Here is a 25,228-nt window from a genome sequence, read left to right on the forward strand (position 1 = left end):
AGGACTGGGACGATCGGACTGGCCCACTTGTTGAATTCGATCGGTGAAATGATGCCCTCTCTTTGCAGCCGGTCCAGCTTGATCTCTATCCTTTCTCTCATCATGGACGGTACTGCTCTCGCCTTGTGATGAATGGGTCCCACCCCCAGAATTAGGTGGATCTGCAGTTTTGCTCCTTGGAATTTCCCGATGCCTGGTTCAAACAGCGAAGGGAACTTGTTTAAGACCTGGGCACACGGAGTGTCGTCAGCGGGCGATAGCGCTCGGACGTCGTCCCTGTTCCGGCGTATCTTTCCCAACCAGCTCCTGCCGAATAGCGTGGGACCATTGCCCGGTACCACCCAGCATGGTATCTTGTGCACCGCTCCATCGTAGGAGACCTTTACGGTAGCACTGCCAATGAGTGGAATCAGTTCTTTTGTGTAAGTCCTTAGTTTCATGCGAATTGGAGTTAAGACTGGCCTTGAGGCCTTGCTGCACCACAATTTTTCGAAAGTCTTTTTGCTCATGATGGACTGGCTCGCACCCGTGTCCAGCTCCATTGACACCGGGAGTCCATTTAGTTCAACATTCAGCATTATCGGGGGACACTGTGTGGTAAATGTGTGCACCCCATGTACCTCTGCCTCCTCGGTCTGAGGCTCTGGTTCGTCGTGATCGCCATGGATCTGTCCTCCTCTGCAACATGGTGGTTTGTAGGATTAACAGGATTTGTAGCTCGCCTGCACATACGTTGGAGGTGTCCCATTGTTCCACAGCCCTTGCAAACGCACCTTTTGAAGCGGCATGAATGGAAACGATGATCACCCCCGCAGCGCCAACAAAGTATTAATGGCCTTGCATTCATCACCCTTGATGGTGGACTCTGAGACATCTGCGGGCGTGCAGCTGCAGGCATGTGTGACCTGCCCTGTACATTGCGATTTGAAAACAACATCACTTTGTTCACAGTACTTGTAGCAGCACTTGTGTGCTGAGAGATTTGCTTAGTATTGTCACTGGTGGCAATGAACGCCTGGGCTATCGCTATGGCCTTACTCAAGGTTGGAGTCTGTACAGTCAACAGTTTGCGAAGTATGCTTTCGTGGCCAATGCCAAGTACGAAAAAGTCTCTGAGCATGTGCTCCAAATGTCCTTCAAATTTGCAATGTCCTGCAAGGCATCTTAGCTCGGCGACATAACTCGCCACTTCCTGGCCTTCAGACCTTTTGTAGGTGTAGAACCGGTAGCTCGCCATCAGAACACTTTCCTTCGGGTTCAAATGCTCCCGGACCAGTGTGCACAAATCATCGTACGATTTCTCCATGGGCTTCGCTGGAGCAAGCAGATTTTTCATGAGGCCATACTTTGGTGCCCCGCAGACGGTGAGGAGAATCACCCTTAGTTTGGCAGCGTTCTCTTCTCCATCCAGCTCGTTGGCTACGAAGTATTGGTCGAGTCGCTCCATAAAGGTTTCCCAATCATCTCCCTCCGAGAATTTCTCCAGGATGCCCACTGTTCTCTGCATCTTTGGGTTCGCTATCTGTATCTCATCGCCAGTTGTTATGTATGAAGAAAGAATCAGACTGAATACTGTGAGCTCAAAGTAAAGTGTGACCGTAGTCTTTTATTGCAGGTCTCCAGAGTGCCTCCCCAACCTGTGAGGCCTCCTTAAATACCTGTGCTCCCAAGAGATTATGGGATCCCTTGAGACTCCAGGGGATAAGCCCTCTGGTGGCTGTACAGAGTATATACAAGTTTACATATATAACAGAAACAGTCTTGGTAGGCTGGAGTAGTCCCAGGTTGACTAGAGTAGCCATCGAGAAAGCCGCAGGTAGTCTGCGAAGGGGTCTCAGGGAGATCCCAAGGGGGACTAGGGTAGCTGAAGAGTTCCAGCTGACTAGGGCAGCCAACGGGAGAAGTCGTCGCAGGTAGTCTGCGAATGAAAAAGGGTCTCAAGGAGGCCAAGGGTGATCTCAAGTGCGACTAGGGGACCAGGGGAGAAACAGTCTCTGACAGGCCAGAGTAGTCTCGGGTCGAATAGGGTAGACACAGAGAAAAGCCTGAGTAATGGGAACCGCAGGTCACTGCGAGGTGGTCTCAGGGGAGACCAAGGTAGTTAAGGAGAATTTCTCAGCCAGTGGCACTGGAAATGGACTCACTGCAGCAAAACACGGTAGAGCCCGTGGCTAAGAACAGTCGTAGAAAGTCCATGGAGGCTAAGGTAGCTGCATATATATGCAACAAATTAGACATTTCAGAGCCGTGGGTACGGGAAATACTGCACTCTGGGGATCCGCAGGATAAAGCGGCAGAGTGGACAGTCAGTAGCAACCACAAAGGGTCAAAAGAGAAGGCGATTTGGCTCATGTGCCTGCAGGCACAACTGTTAAGAGAAAGGGTAGGCTAGCTGGAGGAGGAGAATAAAAAGTTAAAAGGCAAGGTAGCCAGTTTTGAGAAAGAAAGGCAGGACCAAGGTATGAAGGAGGAAACGGCGCAGAATCACAGAGTATTTACAGTGCCAAGTGACTGAGTGTAAAAAGCAGCAGCAGACCTACAATGAGCAAAGTGAAAGGTACTTAGAAAAAGCCAAAGAGGCAGAGGAACAGCTCAGGAAAATCAATAGCCTATCAGGTAGCACTGAAACAGGGTTACGAGAGAGCAGATCACGGACCTTGTAAGGAAACAATCCGCAAGCTAACGGCAGAGTTAGACGGGGCCAAAGGGATGGTTTGTCTCCTGGCACTCAGAATGGGCGAGGAAGGTTGGGATCCAGAGGGGAAAGAGTCAGACGGGCCCAAGTATAGCGAGCATCAGCCGGCTCCCGGGGCACCGGGACCCCCAAAACCGATATGTCCTTTGAGACAAGAGAAATTTGGCCCACCCCGACCAAATGGTGGTCTGGCTCAATTACAGAGCGATTACGTGATCCCGTACACGCCGCTTCAGCTGCAGGAGATGCTGACGGGTGTAGTAAAATTAAAGCAAGGTGGAGATGCCACCATTCATTTTGCTAACATAGAGCAGATAGGGGGTATAAATAACTGCAGCGAGGAGGAGAAAGTGAAGCTAACACTGCTCTCGCTGGAGGGGAAGCTTTACCAGAGCTTGTAGACAACCACCAAGTTAGGTGGAGGAATCCCACAAGGCTTAAAGGAGGAAATCATGGCAGCACTAGGGTACAGTCAGGGTAGTCCGTTCTGGCAGGTAGAACAGACTCGGCAGCAAGTAAACAAATCACCCGATATGTTTGCAGATAGACTGTGGCCTATTTATTTAAGGGCCACTAGAGGAAATCTAGTGTGGGCAAAAACCATTGGCTGAGTACCGTAATGGCTAACAGTTTGCCATGGCTCAGAGCAAAGGTTGAAGCATGGTTTGACCTAGACGATCTCCAGAATACAGAGGCAGGCTTGCTGAGAAGATTAACTCTAGCTTTTAAGTCCAGGCAAGGGGAAGAGGAGAAACTAAAAGGGAAAGTGCACAAAGTTGAAGGAGAGGTTAGGCAAAAGAAAGAATGGAGACAATAGGGAGGTAATGCAGGTCGATCTAAAGGCGGGTGTTGTAACAGTGGGAAGTTGGGACACTGGAGCAAGGATCGTCGGCTCTCAAAAGGAGGGAAGCCAGGGTACGAGGTTGCTGAGGCAGGAAAAAGCCAGAAGGTAGCCGACGACCCAGTACAGGTTTTAGTGGCTGCATTACAGCAGGTTATGGGCACAGGTGGAGGAAAGCTGGACGCAGCAGTGGGAGAAAAGGGACCCAATGTGTCAGCACTCTCGCTTTTGACGTTGCGCCCAGCCAGAATACCTGTGTCCGCTCATATATGATGAGTGGGACAGGCCATGTGTGGATGTGAAGGTGGAAACAGTTAGGGGAAGGTATTTAGTGGATACAGGAGTCTCCAGCACAGTTGTCCACTCACCGAATCCGACCACCTCCCCGTGGTCAAGCGGAGTCCTATTCACACTGGCGTGTTTTATGGGTAATGAGCAGGCTGGGGCAGTGTCGAAACCCTTAACCATAGAGTTAGGACCTAACATAATGAAATGGGAGTGCATTTTAATGAAGTGGGGACAGCCCGGTTCAGGAGTTCTCGGGGCCGACTACATGTTGGTACACCGCGCCATAGTGGATATGAAAACAATTGTCTATGGGGGACAGTTGATGCAGATAGGATGGGAGAGATCATAGTGATTCCCAGGGACAGTACAGACAAAGGCAGCACCTGCACGATGAAGCCGAAAGGGAGTTATGACTTAGAAGGATTATTCAATAACATTCCGGTTCGGTATCAAAGGTATGTACGGGAGAATATGGATGCATTTGCCATGCACAAGCATGATTGCGGGGGAGTAACTGGGATAGAGGTGAAGATAGACAGGGATCCGATGACACGGCCCCAGAAACAGTATAATTTTCCCCGGGAAGCAGAAAAGGATTTGGAAACTGCTATAAATTCCCTGATGGATCAAGGTGTGTTAAGAACCATAGCCACACATGTAAACTCACCCCTATGGCCAGTAAAGAAGCCTGATAACTCATGGAGGGCCATGGTAGATTACCTAGTCCTGAATAAAAATATTCCAGCCTGTGGACCCATGGTAGCAGTGGTAGCAGATTTTAAAGGAAGTATCCCCGCAACCGCTACAACTTTCACCTTGCTAGACATTTCAAATGGGTTTTGGTCCATTCCCCTGAGACGGGAGGACCAGTATAAATTTGCCTTTACCTTTAAGAGTCAGCAGTATATGTCTTCCACAAGGGTTTCACAATAATCCCTCGATTTTTCACCAAAGTATGGCCGAGGCATTAAAAAGTTTTAGTCAGCCAGATCGGTTAGTCCAATATGTGGACGACCTATTGCTATTCTCCGATAGTGCGGAGGACCATGGGCCATTATTGAGTGAGTTATTGCATTTGTTGAAGGAAGCAGGTTTTAAAGTAAATCCGAGGAAAGCTCAAGTTGGCCAAGAGGAGGTGCAGTTTCTAGGTTTGACCATTAGGGCAGGAGAGAGCCTTAGATGGAGCTAAGAGAAAGACAATCCAGGAACGACCTGTTCCTAAGCACGTGTCTGGAGTAAGGTCTTTCCTGGGAATAACGGGTTACTGCAGGGAATTCATAGAGGGATATGCAGCCATGTCAGCTCCTTTGTTGAGGTTTCTTAGGAAAGTAGAGTGGGAATGGAGTGCGAGTTGTCAAGAAACATTAGTTTGGTTAAAAGAGGTGTTACAGGCAGCACCAGCGTTGGGAGCAGTAAATAGGGACCAGGACTTTAGTCTGGAGGTAGCAGCGACTGGGGACAGGTTGCGTGCAGTGTTACTCCACGAACGACATGGCAAGCTGAGATCGGTGGCCTATGCCTCCCGGGTTCTCATCGAAGTAGAAAAGAGCTTTTCAAACTGCAAACGATATCTGTTAGCAACTTTTTGGGCAGTAAAGCATTTTCGATCACTCACAGGGTTAGCTACAGTAACTTTACTGATCTGTCACAAATGTTACTGGACAGTAGAATGAAAGATGGGGCAATGAGCAGTAACAGGATTGCTCGCCGCACATTGTGCTTACTCAGTTCGACCTGAAGGTAGAAAGGCTAGGAGAACCAAAGCTAGCCCTGAACCTGGTTTATCCAGGGGCAGCTCATGTGTGTTCAGTGGAAGTAGTGTGGGATGTAGAAGTGGAATTCAAAGCAGGAGAACAGCTGACAGACAGGGACATCTATGTAGATGGGTCTAGTTCAGTATAAAAGGAGAGAGAAAAACAGGCTGCGGGATTTACGATCCTGAAGCAGGGATAGAGAAAGCCATAAAACTCCCCAATGCTTTAAGTGCGCAGCAGGCCAAGCTAGCAGCGGTAGCGTACATAGTCATACTCCTGAACGAATTCCCAACTCCCTATACAATATGTTCAGACTCCATGTTCATTTGTAACTCCTGTATAGAGTATTTAGCCATATGGGCTATGTCATGTATCCAGACATGTTTACTGCTTGTGCTATTACATATGATCTTCCACCAGAGGGCACTACTATGGGAAACTTGTAAGTTACCTGCACAGGTGTGCCAGGCCTAGTAACTTAGTAACATTTGGTTTATAAAAGTTCTGAAGCAAGAGTTCTTTCAAAGGGTATGAAACATTAACTGGTGAGCCAATGACTAGAGGACATCAACGTAAGATATTGGCAATTGTGTTGGGGAAATTGATGGGATTGAAGGCCGATAAATCCCCAGGGCCTGATGGACTGCATCCCAGAGTACTTAAGGAGGTGGCCTTGGAAATAGCGGATGCATTGACAGTCATTTTCCAACATTCCATTGACTCTGGATCAGTTCCTATCGAGTGGAGGGTAGCCAATGTAACCCCACTTTTTAAAAAAGGAGGGAGAGAGAAAACAGGGAATTATAGACCGGTCAGCCTGACCTCAGTAGTGGGTAAAATGATGGAATCAATTATTAAGGATGTCATAGCAGCGCATTTGGAAAATGGTGACATGATAGGTCCAAGTCAGCATGGATTTGTGAAGGGGAGATCATGCTTGACAAATCTTCTGGAATTTTTTGAGGATGTTTCCAATAAAGTGGACAAAGGAGTACCAGTTGATGTGGTATATTTGGACTTTCAGAAGGCTTTCGACAAGGTCCCACACAGGAGATTAATGTGCAAAGTTAAAGCACATGGGATTGGGGGTAGTGTGCTGACGTGGATTGAGAACTGGTTGTCAGACAGGAAGCAAAGAGTAGGAGTAAATGGGTACTTTTCGGAATGGCAGGCAGTGACTAGTGGGGTACCGCAGGGTTCTGTGCTGGGGCCCCAGCTGTTTACATTGTACATTAATGATTTAGACGAGGGGATTAAATGTAGTATCTCCAAATTTGCGGATGACACTAAGTTGGGTGGCAGTGTGAGCTGCGAGGAGGATGCTATGAGGCTACAGAGTGACTTGGATAGGTTAGGTGAGTGGGCAAATGCGTGGCAGATGAAGTATAATGTGGATAAATGTGAGGTTATCCATTTTGGTGGTAAAAACAGAGAGACAAACTATTATCTGAATGGTGACAGATTAGGAAAAGGGAAGGTGCAACGAGACCTGGGTGTCATGGTACATCAGTCATTGAAGGTTGGCATGCAGGTACAGCAGGCAGTTAAGAAAGCAAATGGCATGTTGGCCTTCATAGCGAGGGGATTTGAGTACAGGGGCAGGGAGGTGTTGCTACAGTTGTACAGGGCCTTGGTGAGGCCACACCTGGAGTATTGTGTACAGTTTTGGTCTCCTAACTTGAGGAAGGACATACTTGCTATTGAGGGAGTGCAGCGAAGATTCACCAGACTGATTCCCGGGATGGTGGGACTGACCTATCAAGAAAGACTGGATCAACTGGGCTTGTATTCACTGGAGTTCAGAAGAGTGAGAGGGGACCTCATAGAAACGTTTAAAATTCTGACGGGTTTGGACAGGTTGGATGCAGGAAGAATGTTCCCAATGTTGGGGAAGTCCAGAACCAGGGGTCACAGTCTAAGGATAAGGGGTAAGCCATTTAGGACCGAGATAAGGAGAAACTTCTTCACCCAGAGAGTGGTGAACCTGTGGAATTCTCTACCACAGGAAGTAGTTGAGGCCAATTCACTAAATATATTCAAAAGGGAGTTAGATGAAGTCCTTACTACTCGGGGGATCAAGGGGTATGGCGTGAAAGCAGGAAGTGGGTACTGAAGTTTCATGTTCAGCCATGAACTCATTGAATGGCGGTGCAGGCTAGAAGGGCTGAATGGCCTGCTCCTGCACCTATTTTCTATGTTTCTATGTTTCTAAAAGTGAAGGTAGTTCGGAGATTTTTTCCTTTACATAGAGGATTGTTATGACATGGAATGTCCTACCAGATATAGTGCCAAAGTAGAATCAATAAGTAAACTATAATTAGTCTGCTTTTAAAAGGAAAGTGGATAAATATTTGAAAAATACTTTAAATATGAGGGATGGGGATTGTGAGTGAGCAGAATGCTTTCAGAGAGCAGGGCCAATTACTGTGCTGCAAACCTTTGTGAATTTATAAATGTTTTCAAACAAAAGCAAAATTCTGCAGACACTGTAAATTTTAAATAGAAACACAAATGCTGGAAATACTCAGCAGGTCAGGCAGTATCTGCGGAGAGAGAAACAGAGCTAACGCTTCAGGCCAACGGTCTTTTGTCAGAACTGCAAAAGATCCATCGACCTGAAACATTAACTCTGTTTCTCTCTGCATCGATCCTTCCTGACCTGCTGAGTGTTTCTACCAAAATGGTCATGTGTTGAACTGACATGTTAAAATGGGTTTGACTTTTTAGTATTGCCTGCTTTAGAAGAGGAACAAGCCTGAATGATCGTCTCCACCCCAGTGCCTCTGAGCTTGGCCCACAGTTGAAGCTGAGCGAACGCTGCTGGGAAAGCAGCCACGCCTCCGCGTGCGCGCGCACCGCTCACCGTCCATCTCGCGAGATCAGGTCCAGTTCGCGGCGCCGCGCGAATTACAGGAAATCCCAGGTCCTCAGATTCCGGCTGACCATGGAGCCTGGAGAGCCGGCGCCCTCTTTCCCAGGACAGCACGGTAAGGAGACAACCAGGGGCCGGGCGAGGCAGAGGGAGAGGAGACGCTGACACTGGACGGAGAGCGGCAGGGGAAGGGCTGCATTTCTTTGCTGACGGGAGGCGGAAGGCGGAAGGCCGGAATGATAAACCCGTTTCACAACACCGACCCTTTGATTTAAAAATGAGAGATGGGTACAGGCACGTCCCCGAGCCCGCGGGGCAGACGGTTGGCGGAATGTGGCGAGTGTAACTCGAAGGAGCGAATGTTAAAAACAATTCAGACGGACTACGTCTCCCGGCAGCCATTGCGCTTCTTGACAGGCGCATGCGTATCACTGGAAGTAGCAGCTGGCCCAAAAAGAGGATCTGTTCCTTGCAGCTGAGTTGATTGCCCGCCCCCATCGATGCTAAAATGTGTTTTTTTGTGCCATACTTGGATAAATTTAGGCTGCTTTATTAACATAATCTTTATGGGGGTTTGAAAATTGTTATATGGTGAACTGAAAATTGGTTCTTACAAGATTTGATTATCATCATCATCAGCAGTCCCTCGGAATCGAGGAAGACTTGCTTCCACTCCTGAAGTGAGTTCTTTGGTGGCTGAACAGTCCAATACGAAAGCCACAGACTCTGTCACAGGTGGGACAGATAGTCGTTGAGGAAAGTGATGGGTGGGGCTGGTTTGCCGCACGCTCTTTACGCTGCCTGCGCTTGATTTCTGCATGCTCTCGGCGATGAGACTCGAGGTGCTCAGCGCCCTCTCGGCTGCACTTCCTCCACTTAGGGCGGTCTTGGGCCAGGGACTCCCAGGTGTCAGTGGGGTTGTCGCACTTTTTCAGGCAGGCTTTGAAGGTGTCCTTGTAACGTTTCCGTTGTTTATTTTTGGCTTGTTTGCCGTGAGGGAGCTCTGCGTAGAGCACTAGCTTTGGGAGTCTCGTGTCTGGCATGCGGACTATGTGGCCTGCCCAGCGGAGCTGATCGAGTGCGGTCAGTGCTTCAATGCTGGGGATGTTGGCCTGGACGAGGACGCTGATGTTGGTGCGCCTGTCCTCCCAGGGGATTTGTAGAATCTTGCGGAGACATCGTTGGTGATATTTCTTCAGCGACTTGAGGTGTCTACTGTATATGGTCCATGTCTCTGAGCCATACAGGAGGGTGGGTATTACTACAGCCCTGTAGACCATGAGCTTAGTGGCAGTTTTGAGGGCCTGGTCTTCAAACACTCTTTTCCTCAGGCGGCCGAAAACTGCACTGGAGGTGGTGTTGGATCTCGTCGTCAATGCCTGCTCTTACGGAATTGCTGTCTTGCAGTTGTTTTTGCCTAAAATTTTATTTTTATATAACCATAAACCTACTTAATTAAACCATTCGTAACTTTTATATTTTCTGTGTCATTTTACTTATTAACGATCAAAGACAGTAAACTGAGTGGCCAGCTTTTAGATCTGTACTAATTACATAGCTTGTGCCAGGTCCTGCCCAGCCATCTCAGTAATTAGTATTCATATGTACAGGAAGCTGAAATTCTCAGAGAATTTATAGGATCTTGTGCAGACATTGTTGGTTGTATTTCTTCATAGAAACATAGAAAATAGGTGCAGGAGTAGGCCATTCGGCCCTTCTAGCCTGCACCGACATTCAATGAGTTCATGGCTGAACATGCAACTTCAGTACCCCATTCCTGCTTTCTCACCATACCCCTTGATTCCCCTAGTAGTAAGGACTTCATCTAACTCCTTTTTGAATATATTTAGTGAATTGGCCTCAACAACTTTCTGTGGTAGAGAATTCCACAGGTTCACCACTCTCTGGGTGAAGAAATTCCTCCTCATCTCAGTCCTAAATGGCTTCCCCCTTATCCTTAGACTGTGTCCCCTGGTTCTGGACTTCCCCAACATTGGGAACATTCTTCCTGCATCTAACCTGTCTAACCCCGTCAGAATTTTAAACGTTTCTATGAGGTCCCCTCTCATTCTTCTGAACTCCAGTGAATACAAGCCCAGTTGATCCAGTCTTTCTTGATAGGTCAGTCCTGCCATCCCGGGAATCAGTCTGGTGAACCTTCGCTGCACTCCCTCAATAGAAAGAATGTCCTTCCTCAGGTTAGGAGACCAAAACTGTGCACAATACTCCAGGTGTGGCCTCACCAAGGCCCTGTACAATTGTAGCAACACCTCCCTGCCCCTGTACTCAAATCCCCTCGCTATGAAGGCCAACATGCCATTTGCTTTCTTAACTGCCTGCTGTACCTGCATGCCAACCTTCAATGACTGATGTACCATGACACCCAGGTCTCTTTGCACCTCCCCTTTTCCTAATCTGTCATCATTCAGATAATAGTCTGTCTCTCTGTTTTTACCACCAAAGTGGATAACCTCACATTTATCCACATTGTACTTCATCTGCCAGCGACTTGAGGTGTATACTGTACATGGTCCATGTCTCTGAGCCATACAGGAGGGCGGGTATTACTACAGCCCTGTAGACCATGAGCTTGGTGGCAGTTTTGAGGGTCTGGTCTTCAAATACTCTTTTAGTTGAAAATCTCAGCGGGTCAGGCAGCATCGTTGGAGAGAAAAACAGATGATGACCCTTCGTCAGAACTGGCGAATGTTCGAAAAGAACACATTCTTAAGAAGCACTGAAAGGGGGAAGGGAAGAAAGTACAAAATGGAAGGTCTGTGATAAGGTGGAAGGCAGGAGCGATTCGAGAGACAAAAGGGATGATGTGCCGAATTGAAATGGTAATAGCCGGAGTTAGAGAAAGGTCAATCTAGAAAGGGTGTGAATGGCGGAATAATGACCAGCTGTATGCTGTGAAAGCTGTAGAATGTAGCGAATGACCTGTCTGGTCAAGAATACATCTGAGAATCAGGTTAAATATGAAAAGTTCAGAGGACAAGTGAAAAAGAAATTAAGAGGGGCAAAGAGAAAGTATGAGAATAGAATGGCAGCCAACATAAAAGGTAATCCAAAAGTCTCCTATCAGCATATAAATAGTAAACGGGTAGTTAGAGGAAGTGAGGCTGATTAAGGACCAAAATGGATACCTATGAATGGAGGTAAAGGGTATAGTTGAGGTGCTAAACGAGTACTTTGCATCTGTCTTCACCAAGGAAGAAGATGCTGCCATAGACATAATGAAGGAGGAGGTAGAGGAAATACTGGATGGGATAAAAATTGATAGAGGAGGTACTACATAGGCTGGCTGTACTTAGTCACCAGGACCAGATGGGATGCATCCTTGGAAGCTAAGGGAAGTGAAGGAAATTGCGGAGGTACTGACCATAATCTTCCATTCCTTGGATGCAGTGGTGGTGCCAGAGGACCGGAGAATTGCAAATGTTACATCCTTGTTCAAAAAAGGATGCAAGGATAAACCCAGCAACTACAGGAGAATCAGTTTAACCTTGGTATTGGGAACCAGGGACAAAATTAACAGTCACTTGAACAAGTGTGGAATAATTAAGGAAAGCTAGGATGGATTTGTTAAAGGCAAATCGTGATTCACCAACTTGACCGAGTTTTTTGATGAGGTAACAGAGAGGGTTGACGTGGTGTGCATGGGTTTCCAGAAGGTAGTCGACAAATTACCAGATAATAGACTTGCCAACAAAGTTGAAGCCCTTGGAATAAAAGGGACAGTGGCAGCATGGATACGAAATTGCCTAATTGACAGGAAATAGAGAGTAGTGATGAACGGTTGATTTTCAGACTGGAGTAAGGTATACAGTGGTGTTCCCCAGGGATTGGTACTAGAACCGTGGCTTTTCTTGATATATATTAATGATTTGGATGTGGGTGTACAGGGCACAATTTCAAAATATGCAGATGACACAAAACTGGGAAGTATAGTGAACAGTGAGGGGTATAGTGATAGACTTCAAGTGGACATAGACAGGCTGATGGAATGGGCGGACACGTGGCAGATGAACATTAATGTGGAAAAGTGCGAAGTGATACATTTTGGTAGTAAGAATGAGGAGAGAAAATATAAACTAAAGGGTACAATCCTAAAGTAGATGCATGAACAGAGACCTAGAGGTATATGTGCACAAATCATTGATAAAGCAGTTAAAAAAGCTTATGGGACACGGAGCTTCATAAGTAGAGGTATCGAGTGCAAAAGCATGGAAATTATGATGAACCTTTATAAAACACTGGACACCGCACTTTAGGAAAGATGTGAAGGCCTTAAAGAGGGTGCAGAAAAGATTTACGGGAATGCTTTCAGGGATGAGTGACTGGAGACGCTGGGGTTGTTCTCCCTAGAGCAGAACGTTGAGAGGAGATTTGATAGAAGTGTTCAATATCATGAGGGGTTTGAATGGAGTAGATAGAGAGAAACGGTTCCCATTGGCAGAAGGGTCGAGAACCAGAGGACATAGATTTAAGGTGATTGGGAAAAGAACCAAAGGCAGTGAGTGGTTGGGATCTGGAATGCCTGAAAGGGTGGTGAAGGCAGATTTGAGCACGGCTTTCGACACGGAATTGGATAAGAACCTGAAGGAAAGAATTTTGCAGGGCTACGGGGAAAAGGGAGTGTGGGAATAGATGAAGTGCTCTTGCAGAGAGCCAGCACGGGCTTGATGGGCTGAATGGTTACTGCATGAAAAAAGGTCTTTCTATGATATGTTACACAAGATTTTTCTGATGGTACAAGCACTGGAACATAATGGGCTAGATTTCTGTTTTTTGGTGAAAATGGTAGTGATACATGAAACGTACCGTTTTCGCTGCGCTACCGTTTTTAGGCCAACTTTCGGGGTTTACATCTACGGTAAGGGGGGGCGTTGCACAAGGATTTGTTTTTCAACAGTTTCAACAAAGATAGTCTGGGGCAGGGAGTGCTGCGAGAGAGGCCTTGGGAGGGGGAAAAAAATTGGCAAAAACATTCACAAAACCCTTAGCCAGCAAATCGCTGAAAAATAATTAAAAAATAAAAACTTTAACTTACCTTTTTTGCAGATTTTCATACTTACCGCTGCAGGCAAGGCTGCACCGACGGGTTTGACCTGTCGCTATTCTGGGCGTCATGTACGGGTTGGGAGAGAGCCGAAAGTACGACACAAACGCAATCTGCGTCGTTGCAAGTCGGCGCACCTCTCCCCGGCGGTACTTGACAGCGCCGCCGCAAACAGGTACCCGAGGATCCCGGCCGGACTTTGCGACCGGGTTTTTGCTGCGGAGGATTAAATTGCGCCGAAAACCCAGTCGCAATCTGGCCCATTTTATGAGAGGAGTTGAAGTAAAGTAAAGAAAGAGAAAGGGAGACTTAAATTTATATTGTGCCTTTTATGACATCAGGATGTCCCAAAGTAATTAACAGCTTATGAAGTACTTTTGAAGTGTAGCCATGTAAGCAACACGGCAGCCAATTTGCACACAGCAAGCTCCCACAAACTGAGCAGAACATCTGTTTCAGGTGTTGGTTAGAGGATAAACGTTGGCCAGGCCACTGGGAGAAACTTAGTGCCGTGGGATCTTTTACATTTACCTGAGAGAGCAGATAGGGCCTCAGTTTAACGTCTCATCCGAAAGATAGAACCTCCACAAGTACAACACACTTCAGTACTGCACAGAAGTGTCAGCCTGGATTATGTGCTCCAGTCTCTAGAGTGTGGCTTAAACTCTCAACTTTCTGGCTGTGACACCTTAAATGAACAGAATTATATTGTAATATTTGCAAACTTTGTTTACAATTAAGATGAATAGAGATTTTGCGTTAGAATAATTTTCCCCCAGAGTCTGGAATTATTTAGCTGAATTATTTTGAAGTTTTATTGCTGGATCTTTGTAATTAGATTCTGAATACCTCAGTATAACTGAATTTATATTTAGTAACATGTGAAACTGAATTAAAATGCAGTTTGCTGGATTGTGAGTACTGTGGAGTAACTTTTATTTAAAATCTATTACATTTAGATTTCATGGTCTAAGTGGAGGATGTTTGTCAAGAATTTTCAGTCACCGTGCAGATATCCTTCCAGACCCTATTTATGCCGTGAAACCTGTGTACAAGGGACTTGTCAAGTTAATATATGGTAAGTGATTTGAGTTAAATTTATTCTGATGTGATCTTTAAAATAAAACTTGTAATTTAGTTCTACTCTTTCTATTTAACTGTGTTAAGTGTGTAAAAGATTTTGCAGAAATTTTCTGCAATTGAATTAGCCTCTTCGCCAACCCTGTGGATTTATTGTGTGAGGAGGGTAGCAACAGATGTGATGATATAGACAGACTGGTGAAATGGGCAGACACATGGCAGTTAAAATTAAACAGCGAAGTGTCAAGTGATACATTTTGGTAGGAAGAATGAGGAGAGGCAATACAAACTAAATGACACACATTTAAAAGGGGTGCAGGAACAGAGACCTGGGTATGTCTGTACATAAATCGTTGATGGTGGCAGGACAAGTTGAGAAGGCTGATTTAAAAAAAAACATGGAATCCTTATTATTAATAAAGGAATAGAGTACAAAAGAAAATAAGTTATGCTAAATCTTTATAAAACACTGGTAAGGCCTCAGCTGGAATATTGGGCCCAAGTTTCCACATGATTTGCACCTGATTTTTAGGAACAACTGGTGGAGAATGGACTATCTTAGAAATCGCAATTCTCCACATTTTATTTTCTGCAGTTCTAGTGAGGTAGAACAGTTCTACTTTGGAACAGAATTTTTTCTTCAAAAGGGGGCATGTCCGGCCACTGACGCCTGATTTCAAAGTTTCCACAGTGAAAACGTACTCCAAACTAAAGTAGAATGGAGCAAGTGAAGATTTTTGTAGAACTGACAAAACCTGTTCTACACATTAAAAAATCAGGCGCAGGTTACAAATTAGGTGTCCAGAACGAAGTGGGGGGGGGGAGGCGGGGGGGAAGGGAAGTCATTAAATTCTACAATCAATCCTTATTTATACTTCTACAAATATTATACAAATAAATCCAACCTGAATAAACATTTATAAGCAAAGAAAAGATTAAATAAACCATCTTCCTACCTGTGTGAAAGTGCTTCAGCCCTCGTTCGTTCCCGCGGGGGGTGGGGAAGGAAACCGGCGTTTGTTGCCGCGGAGGGGAGGGAGGGGAAGGAGACAGCGGTTTGTTGCCGACGCGGAGGGGAGGGAGGGGGAGGAAACCGCCGTTTGTTGCCGTGGAGGGGAGGGAGGGGAAGGAGACAGCGGTTTGTTGCCGACGCGGAGGGGAGGGAGGGGGAGGAAACCGCCGTTTGTTGCCGTGGAGGGGAGGGAGGGAAAGGAGACAGCGGTTTGTTGCCGCCGCGGAGGGGAGGGAGGGGGAGGAAACCGCCGTTTGTTGCCGTGGCGGGTGGGGAGGGGAAGGAGATAGTGAGAAGGGTAGCCTCAGTGCTGATGGCAATGTGCTTTTATTAAAAAATGTTCAAAAATTAAACAGCTACAAAGAACTACAAAAATTGCCGAGTGCCAATGTTTCCTTCACTGCGCGAACGCTCCAATGCGCACGCGCAGCGTTGCCGGCAGGAAAAAACCTAATTTAAATAGTACCCGCCCCCTCCCACTTACAAAATCGGCGCGAGTGTAGGCTCCGCCCCCCCGGGCGCCGCGCCAAACAGACAAGGAGTTGCAAAGCGCTCGAGAATGGCGCGTTTTTTTTCTGGCGCCGTTTTAGGCGCGAAAAACGGGCGCCCAGCTCGAAGGGGTGCCCGTTTTTTATCCTGTGGAAACTTGGGCCCATTGTGTTCAATTCTGGGCACCACACTTTAGGAAGGATCTGAAGGCCTTAGGAAGGGTGCAGATGTACTAGAATGGTATTCAGGATGAGAGACTGCAGTTCTGTGGAGAAGCTGGGGTGGTTCTCCTTCAAGAAGAGAAGATTAAGGGGAGATTTGATAGAGGTGTTGAAACCATGAATGGTTTTGATAGAGTAATTAAGGAAAAACTTTCCAGTGGCAGAAGGGTCAGTAACCAGAGGTCACAAATTTAAGGTGATTGGCTAAAGAACTCGAGGTGAGATGAGGAAATATTTTGTACATAGCGAGTTGTGAATTTGGAATGCACTGCCTGAAATAGTGCCATTCAAAACAGAATTGGATGGATACTTGAAGGGAAAAAAATATATAGGGCTATAGGAAAAGAACTGGGGAGTGGGACTAATTGGATAACTCCACCAAAGAGTCTGTACAGGTACAATGGGCCAAATTGTTTCCTTCTGTGCTGCATCATTTTATGATGCTATTTCTTTTTAAAATAGTAAAATTTATGGAAAATTTTAAAAACTGAAAAAGAAGGACTTTGGAGATAAGAAAGGCAAGCACAGACTGTTTCCACGTTGTTGATATTCATGTGAAAGCTATTGTTGGAAAGTTGTATTTCTTGGTTTCACTGTCTATTGCTCATTACCTGAGGTTTCCTGACTGGTGTGGTACAACGTGTACTTCAGTTCGCTAATATGTAGCCTGTTCACGATGAACAAAAACCACTGATGAAAACTGAATGATACAGCACCCTGAATACATTAGCAGCATAAATGAGAAAAATGTGACCAAGCGATCATTACTTCAACATCTTTTCAAAGTGATAACTTTTAATTTAAAAATGAGTAGTACTTTTAATCAATATATCATCGATTTATTTTTGAGGGCGTCTATGGCACATGATTGAGTCAGAAGGTTGTGGGTTCAAGTCCCACTCCACGAGCTTGAGCACATTAAAAAAAAATCTAGGCTGACACTCCAGTGCGGTGCTGAGGGAGTGCTGCACTGTCGAAGGTGCCGTCATTTGGATCAGGGGTCAAACCGAGGCCCTGTCTGCCCCCTCAGGTGGACGTAAAATATCCCATGGCATTATTTCGAAGAAAAGCAGGTGAGTTATCCCCGGTATCCTGGCTGATATTTATCCCTCAATCAACATAACAAAACAGATTATCTGGTCATTATCACATTGCTGTTTGTGGGTGTTTGCTGTGTGCAAATTGGCTGCCGCGTTTCCCACATTACAACAGTGACTACACTCGAGAAATAATTAATTGGCTGTAATGCATTTTGAGACATCCGGTGGTCGTGAAAGGCTGCAAGTCTTTGATAATTACAGCTCTTTAACAAAAACAAATCTGTTATTTCCATTGAGATTTGCTAATTTTACACTTAAATAGAAAGAAAAATTTAGGTGAATAATTTTTATTTGAAGTACTTCCTTTTTATAATGGATGACAAATTGCTGAAAAAATAATGATGAATTCACGGGGCCCGCCATTATTAGTTTGCAAATATACAAGTATCAGAAATGCAAATTAGATTTCTTTCAGAAAATAATTTTGGGATACAGTATATGAGTAAGAGTGTTTATATGTTTTGCACACCAACCCTGCCATTCACTTATTAACTTCTCAGGACCAATACAACAATTTCCAATTACAATGGGTTATAATGTCTCCTTCTGCTTGTTTTTAAAAAAAAATTCTGTCTTATTTTTATTCCTCTCTCTCAATCCACTTTCTCTCTGTTCATCTCTATTTCTATGTCCGTGTCGAATGTGACTCCAATTCACCATATTTCCGTTTCTGCTGTTCACTCTTGTTTCTTTTTCTATTAAAGAAAATTAGTTTGTGAGATGTGGGCTTCACTGGCAAGGCTACCATTTAGACACTAAGAACATCCCAATAGTGGGTAATCAAGGGGCTATGGGTAGGGAGGAACTTAATACAATCACTATCACTAATGAAGTAGTATTAGGTAAAATAATGGGACTAAAGGCAGACAAGTCCCCTGGACCTGATGGCTTGCATCCTAGGATCTTAAGAGTAGTGGATGCGTTGGTTGTGATCTACCAAAATTCCCTGGATTCTGGGGCGGTTCCAGCAGATGGGAAAACTGCAAATGTAATGCCCCTATTTAAAAAAAAGGAGGCAGACAAAAAGCAGGAAACTATAGACCAGTTAGCCTAACGCCTGTCATTGGGAAAATGCTGGAGTCCATTATTAAGGAATCAATAGTGGGATATTGAATCACGCTTTTCCAAATTAAGCAGAGTAAGCATGGTTTTATGAAAGGGGAATCATGTTTGACAAATTTGCTGGAGTTCTTTGAGGATGTAACGAGCAAGGTGGATAATGGGGAACCAGTGGATGTGGTGTATTTGGAATTTCAAAAGGCTTTTGACAAAGTCCCACACAAGAGATTAGTGTGCAAAATTAAGGCACATGGTATTGGGGGTAATGTATTGACGTGGAGAGAGAACTGGTTGGCAAACAGGAAGCAAAGAGTGGGAATAAACGGATCCTTTTCAGAATGGTGGGGTATCGCAGGGTTCAATGCTGGGACCCCAGCTCTTTACAATATACATTAATGATTTAGATGAAGGAATTGAATGTAATATCTTCAAGTTTGCAGATGACACTAAGCTAGGTGGCAGTGCGAGCTGCAAGGAGGATGCTAGGAGGCTGCAGGGGGACTTGGACAGGTTAGGTGAATGGGCAAATGCATGGCAGATGCAGTATAATGCGGATAAGTGTGAAGTTATCCACTTTGGTTGCAAAAACAGGAAGGCAGATTATTATCTGAATGGTGACAGATTAGTAAAAGGGGAGGTGCAACGAGACCTGGGTGTCATGGTACATCAGTCATTGAAGGTAGGCATGCAGGTACAGCAGGCAGTAAAGAAGGCAAATGGCATGCTGGCCTTCATAGCGAGGGGATTTGAGTATAGGAGCAGGGAGGTCTTACTGCAGTTGTATAGGGCCTTGGTGAGACCACACCTTGAGTATTGTGTGAGTTTTGATCTCCGAATGTGAGGAAGGACATTCTTGCTATAGAGGGTGTCATGTATGTAACCTTCATGTATCTGTAACCTTCATGTAACAACACTATACACTGTATACACCTAAAAAATGCACACCTTGACCACAAGGGGTGAACTTGTGGGAGACACTCCTCACCTGGTCATCCAGGTATATAAAGGGAGGTCCCACGCAGGGTCATCACTTCTTGGTCCTGTGAATAAAGGTACAGGTCACAGAGTGACCTTGTCTCCAGTATGTGCCTCGTGTTGATTTACAGTAGAGTGTAAGGACATAACATTTGGCGACGAGAAACGGGAATCAACAACTCACAAGAATGGCCACCGGCAGCACAGAGGAATGGTACTGTGTTGGTGAGGACTGGGATGATTTCGTTGAGAGGCTCCAGCAGAGCTTTGTCACGAAGGACTGGCTGGGAGCGGCAGCGGCTGACAAGCGAAGGGCGCATCTACTGACCAGCTGTGGACCTAAGACGTATGCGCTGATGAAAGACCTGCTCGCACCCGAGAAGCCGGCGGACAAGACCTTTGAGAAGCTCAGCAAACTGATCGGTGAGCACCTCAAACCGGCGAGCAGTATACATATGGCCCGACACCAATTCTATACGCACCGACGTCGGGAAGAGCAGAGCATACCAGACTTTGTTGCGGACCTTTGGCACTTGGCCAGCCTCTGTAAGTTCACAGATGCCTGCAGGGGGGAGATGTTACGGGATTTCTTCATTGAGGGCATTGGTCATGCTGGGATTTTTAGGAAGCTAATTGAGACCAAGGACTTGACCTTGGAAGCAGCGCCGTTGATGGCTCAAACCTTCATGTCGGGGGAGGAGGAAACCAAGATCATATATGCGCGCAACCCTGCTCCCAATGTGGTGATGGAGCAGGGAGTTAACATGGTAAACGCGACTCAGAACCCCGCAAGCAGGCAAGAGCAATTCGACACCAACCAGGCAGTAACACACTCTAGGGTGGGTCCTCAATACAGACAATGGCAGGTTGAATGGACATTTACACCATCACAAAAGACAATATGTCCCGGGATAGGGCCATTGACACCCACTAACAGAGTGCTCAAGAGCAATCAAAGAGACAATCAGAGAGGAATGCCTGGTAACAGCTCTTTTGTTCACAACAATCTCAGCTCCTGCTGGAGGTGTGGGGCAGACATGCTGCGAAAACCTGCAGGTTTCAAAAATTTATCTGCAGAAATTGTAACTTAAGTGGACATTTAGCCAGAATGTGCAGGAAGCCTGCAGCGAGGCTGGTTTACAAAGTGGATGAACCTCAAGAGGGGTCTGCAAGGCAGGGTTATGCTTGGGACACAGCAATGGACGCTGAAGTTCAGCGGGTTCAGGTGGCAACCATCCACAGCTCATACACAAAGACGCCACCTATGATGATGAGAGTGCTGTTAAACGACATCCCGGTACACATGGAGCTGGACACAGGAGCCAGCCAGTCACTTATGAGTGTCCAACAATTCGAGAAACTATGGCCACTCAGAGCTAGCAGACCCAAACTAGAACGCATTGACATGCAATTACGGACGTACACCAAATAGATCATCCCAGTGCCAGGAAGTGCAATGTTGGTGGTCACACATAATGGATCAGAGAACCGGCTGCAACTCTGGATTGTCCCGGGAAATGGTCCCGTGCTTTTGGGGAGGAGGTGGCTAGCCGAGATGAACTGGAAATGGGGGGATGTGCACGCCATTTCATCTGTGGAGCGAAGTTCATGCTCACAGGTCCTACAGAAATTTGAGTCACTATTTCAACCTGGTGTCGGGACTTTCAAACGTTCCAAAGTAGTAATACGCATCACCCCGGACGCCAGACCAGTGCACCATAAAGCCAGAGCTGTGCCGTATGTGATGCGGGAAAAAATTGAGAGTGAGTTGGACAGGTTGCTAAGAGAAGGCATAATTTCGCCCGTTGAATTCAGCGACTGGACAAGCCCCATCATCCCTGTCCTAAAAACGGATGGCTCGGTCAGGATCTGTGGCGACTACAAGGCCACTATCAACCCAGTGTCACTACAAGACCAATACCCGCTTCCGAGAGCGGAGGATCTTTTTGCCACGCTGGCAGGCGGCAAGCTGTCCACCAAGCTGGACCTCACTTCAGCCTACATGACCCAGGAACTGGCCGAAGAATCCAAGCTACTGACCACCATCACCACGCACAAGGGGCTGTTTGTCTACATCAGGTGTCCATTTGGCAGGCCTTCCTTCCATCAGTGGCTGGACGGCAGCCAAAGAAACATCAAGCAGCTTTCGAGCTGCGAAGGGGACTGAGGCCATTCGGCCACGCGATAGGGAGAGGCAGACGGATAGACACTTTTAAACTTAAATTTGCAGAATGGGTGCTGTATTCTCATCACCACGTGTTATGCAATGGTTCGCCATCAATTCACTGCATAGGAGAGAATTGATTAGAGCTCACCGTATCAGGGACGTCATAGCCCGCAGGTTGATGGGCAGGAGACCTTACCCACGTCGACAATATTGAGCCAGGCGCTCGTACCTGGACATGAGCGAGGCTGATTGTGTCAAAAGGCTGCGTTTCCGCAGAGAAGTTGTCGCTGAGATCTGTGATATGCTAAGAGCAGATTTGCAGCCCAGAAGCAGAACGCCAACTGCCTTGTCTGTTGCAGTGAAGGTAACAGCTGCACTTTCTTTCTATGCCTCGGGATCGTTTCAGGCTACAACTGGAGATGTGTGTGCCATCTCTCAATGTGCAATACATGCCTGCATTTACCAGGTCACGGCTGCACTGTATGCGTGAAGGAATGATTTCATCAATTTCCCAATGACCGCACAAGCGATCCATGAGAGGGCTGTGGGCTTCTTCAGGATTGCCGGCTTCCCAAAGGTACAGGGCTGCATTGATTGTACCCACATAGCCTTGCGAGCACCTGTGGAGGATTCTGAGCAGTACCGGAATAGGAAAGGTTTCCACTCTATCAATGTGCAGCTCGTGTGTGATGACAAGCAGCGCATCATGTCAGTCGATGCGAGATACCCTGGCAGCACCCATGATGCGTTCATCCTACGCGACAGCGTTATATCTGACATGTTTGAGCAGCAGCCAGAAGGGCAGAGCTGGCTACTGGGAAACAAAGGATACGGCCAGACCACCTGGCTCATGACGCCCCTACGCGTGACACGGACAGAAGCTGAGCATCACTACAACATGGCGAACATTGCGACGCGCAGCATCATTGAGAAGACCATTGGCACATTGAAACAGCGATTCCGATGCCTGGACCATTCCGGAGGACACTTGCTATACTCTCCTCAGATTGTCGGTCACGTCACTGTTGTGTGCTGCATGCTCCATAACTTAGCCATCCTGAAGCAGCAGGAACTGGTAGTGGAACCAGAATACCTACGTGAGGGTCCAGTGCCTGATGATAGTATTTTGGAAGAACAGGATGTGGATGATAACGACAATCAGGAAAGCATGCAAGTGCCTGATGCCGGAGCACGAGGTTGGAGGAGGGCCGTCCATCGTGCTCCTTTAACGATTACTCGAGCCTTGCGCCAGCAGCTCATCCGTGAACGCTTCAACTACTGATGCCTGAGGGCTCTGCGACCACTGTTGCACATGGACACATTTATTCTTTGCAGTTGTTCCTGCGTTGTGTTGTGTTAATGGAACGTGAAACAGTTTTAATGAAAAAATATTTTATTGAAAAGCTAACGTCACTGTAATAAAATATTTGTTGTATCAAACTTTACTTTTTAATATGACTCTTGAAGATCACTTATAAACTTGTAAAGTTACAAAACAATCTCAATGTGAAAAATCTTACACTCTTAAGATCACTTAAACTTCAAGATCACTTTAGATGCAAAATTAAATAAGTTACAGAATGTGAGAGCATTTACACCATAAGATCACTTAAAAAATCTAAGATCACTTATAAGTTGTAACGTTACAAAACTTTAAGAACAATTTCAATGTGAAAAACGCTACTACAGCTACATCAAGACCAAAAAACAAAAGCAGCAAAGAAAGGCTGCAACCATGTCCCATCCACATCTCAGTGAATGTTAACTTCACTTCTTCATGGGGGTGTCATTTGATTTGCGGGGCTGTGTGCCCTTATTGTAGCAGCTACCTCTATGACGGCCTGTGCCGCCACTTGCCTGCCCTCCCTGATCGCCTGTGCTGTCGATTGCACTCCCTCGGACATTCCCTCCCTAAGTTCCCGTGTCATTACTGCTATTTCTCCCGTCGGGACCGTCACCTCTTCACCCACTGCACTGATGCCACCGATGAGTGATCGGATAAGCTCATTGGTCTCCACACCCAATGCCGCATCTGTTGCACGCTGCATCTCAGGAGAGCGTGTCTCCAATCTCCTTCTCCTCTGCCTGGGTCTGCCTCGTGGCATCACTACACTGGGAGATGCGGGCACGGACAGTGGGATGCTCTGTGTTCCAGACAGCAGTACTAGAGAGAGAGGCGCGGGCTGGGATGGTGGGGCGCTAGGTGTTCCAGATGACAGCACTCAAGTGCGAGCCGTGGGCTGGGATGATGGGTGAATGGGTGTAAACTGCTCCATGATATCACCAGCAGCACTGGGACCCGCAAAGTCGGAATCAAAATCATAGGTTCTGGTTCCACCTTCTATGCGAGTGGGAGGCGCAGGCTTGACAGTAGTGCACTGACTCTAGACTGCTGCATTACACCAGCAGCACCACTGGGACCCACCACATTGGAATCCAAACCATGGAAGGTAGAACCAAAACCTATGCTCGGGGTTGAAATCTGATGCCCTTTGATGGGGACTCATAAACATTAATTTGGAAGCGCTCTCCTGCAGACATTTCAGTCATGGCTGCCATCATCCAGTCTGGATCGTCCGCATCTGGTTGTACTGGTTCCTGTTCTCTATCTTCAGGATCCTCAGGGTTGGTAGCAGCAGCATCATCATCATGTTCTGCAAAATATATCAGAACAGTCAAATGTTTAACAGCAAGGGAGGGGGCAGGATGGGTGGCATGAGTACTCTCACACATAGCAGGCTCGACAGCAGGTTGATTTGAAGGGCCACGATGCATTTTCAAGACTTACCCTCTTCCTCGCGTGCGGGCCCAGCTTGTGCAGTACTGATTGCTTTTCTCCATGTATGACTCATCATAGCAGCTACCCTCTGTTCCAAGGGTGTCAGTGGATGCAGATTGGGTGTGCCTCCTCCTATCCGAGTTGCTTCCCTTTTGTTGTTGGCCAATTTCTTCTGCAAAGAGTAAAATACAACTTTTTACAGAGTGCGTCTTTCTGCAAGGTGGGGCATACAGATAGTCACGTTACAATTACGATTACATTAAAAATGGAAAATATTACTTGCACTAACTACTTGAACAAGGTCGTGCCATTTCTTTTTACGCTGGCTTCCAGATCTAATGGTATGCACTACTGCGCAGTAATCTTCTGCAACTTGGTTCCAGCGTTTCTCCTTTTCTTTTGGTGGCACTTTTATGCGACCTCTGTTGCTGGTATCTAGCTCCTGCCATCTCTGCTCAATGACGTTGACTAATATCTCCACTTCCTCATGCAAGAAATTCTTTGTTCTTGGTGGACATTGTTCCATTGCTGTATTGAATTGACACTCTTATTTTTCAAAACACACAGTCCTTAATTTGCATGCACTGATGCAGCACCTGTTCTGCAAGTTTAGCAGCGAAAAGCTGCACTCACTGATTTCAGCAGGTGATTTATTCAACAGTGCTGCTAAAAGCACTCCTTCCGACACACAAAAAATCACTAAAATTAAATCACAAGCCTTTCCAGGGATCCACGAGACAAATCTTCACTTTTCCTCCAGTCCCTTTAAAAATGGCCGATGTTTATGTGGCACTGCGCGCGTGCTCCAACGCGCACGTGCAGGGTTGACGGCAC

The 25,228-nt window shown here is 46.4% G+C and overlaps 1 protein-coding gene across 1 annotated transcript in view; it reads left to right on the forward strand.

Moving 5' to 3' along the window:
- Positions 1 to 8,478: 8,478 nt before the first annotated feature.
- Positions 8,479 to 25,228, forward strand: part of kiaa1109 (KIAA1109 ortholog) — a 523,818-nt gene continuing 507,068 nt past the window's right edge. Inside the window, exons 1-2 of the mRNA XM_070862493.1 lie at positions 8,479 to 8,565; positions 14,472 to 14,590. Coding sequence (XP_070718594.1) covers positions 14,588 to 14,590 — 3 coding nt within the window. The 5' untranslated portion in view covers positions 8,479 to 8,565; positions 14,472 to 14,587. The remainder of the gene's footprint in view (positions 8,566 to 14,471; positions 14,591 to 25,228) is intronic.

The sequence above is a fragment of the Pristiophorus japonicus genome, chromosome 2 (assembly GCF_044704955.1).
Source record: "Pristiophorus japonicus isolate sPriJap1 chromosome 2, sPriJap1.hap1, whole genome shotgun sequence".
Classification (NCBI taxonomy): Eukaryota; Metazoa; Chordata; class Chondrichthyes; family Pristiophoridae; genus Pristiophorus; species Pristiophorus japonicus.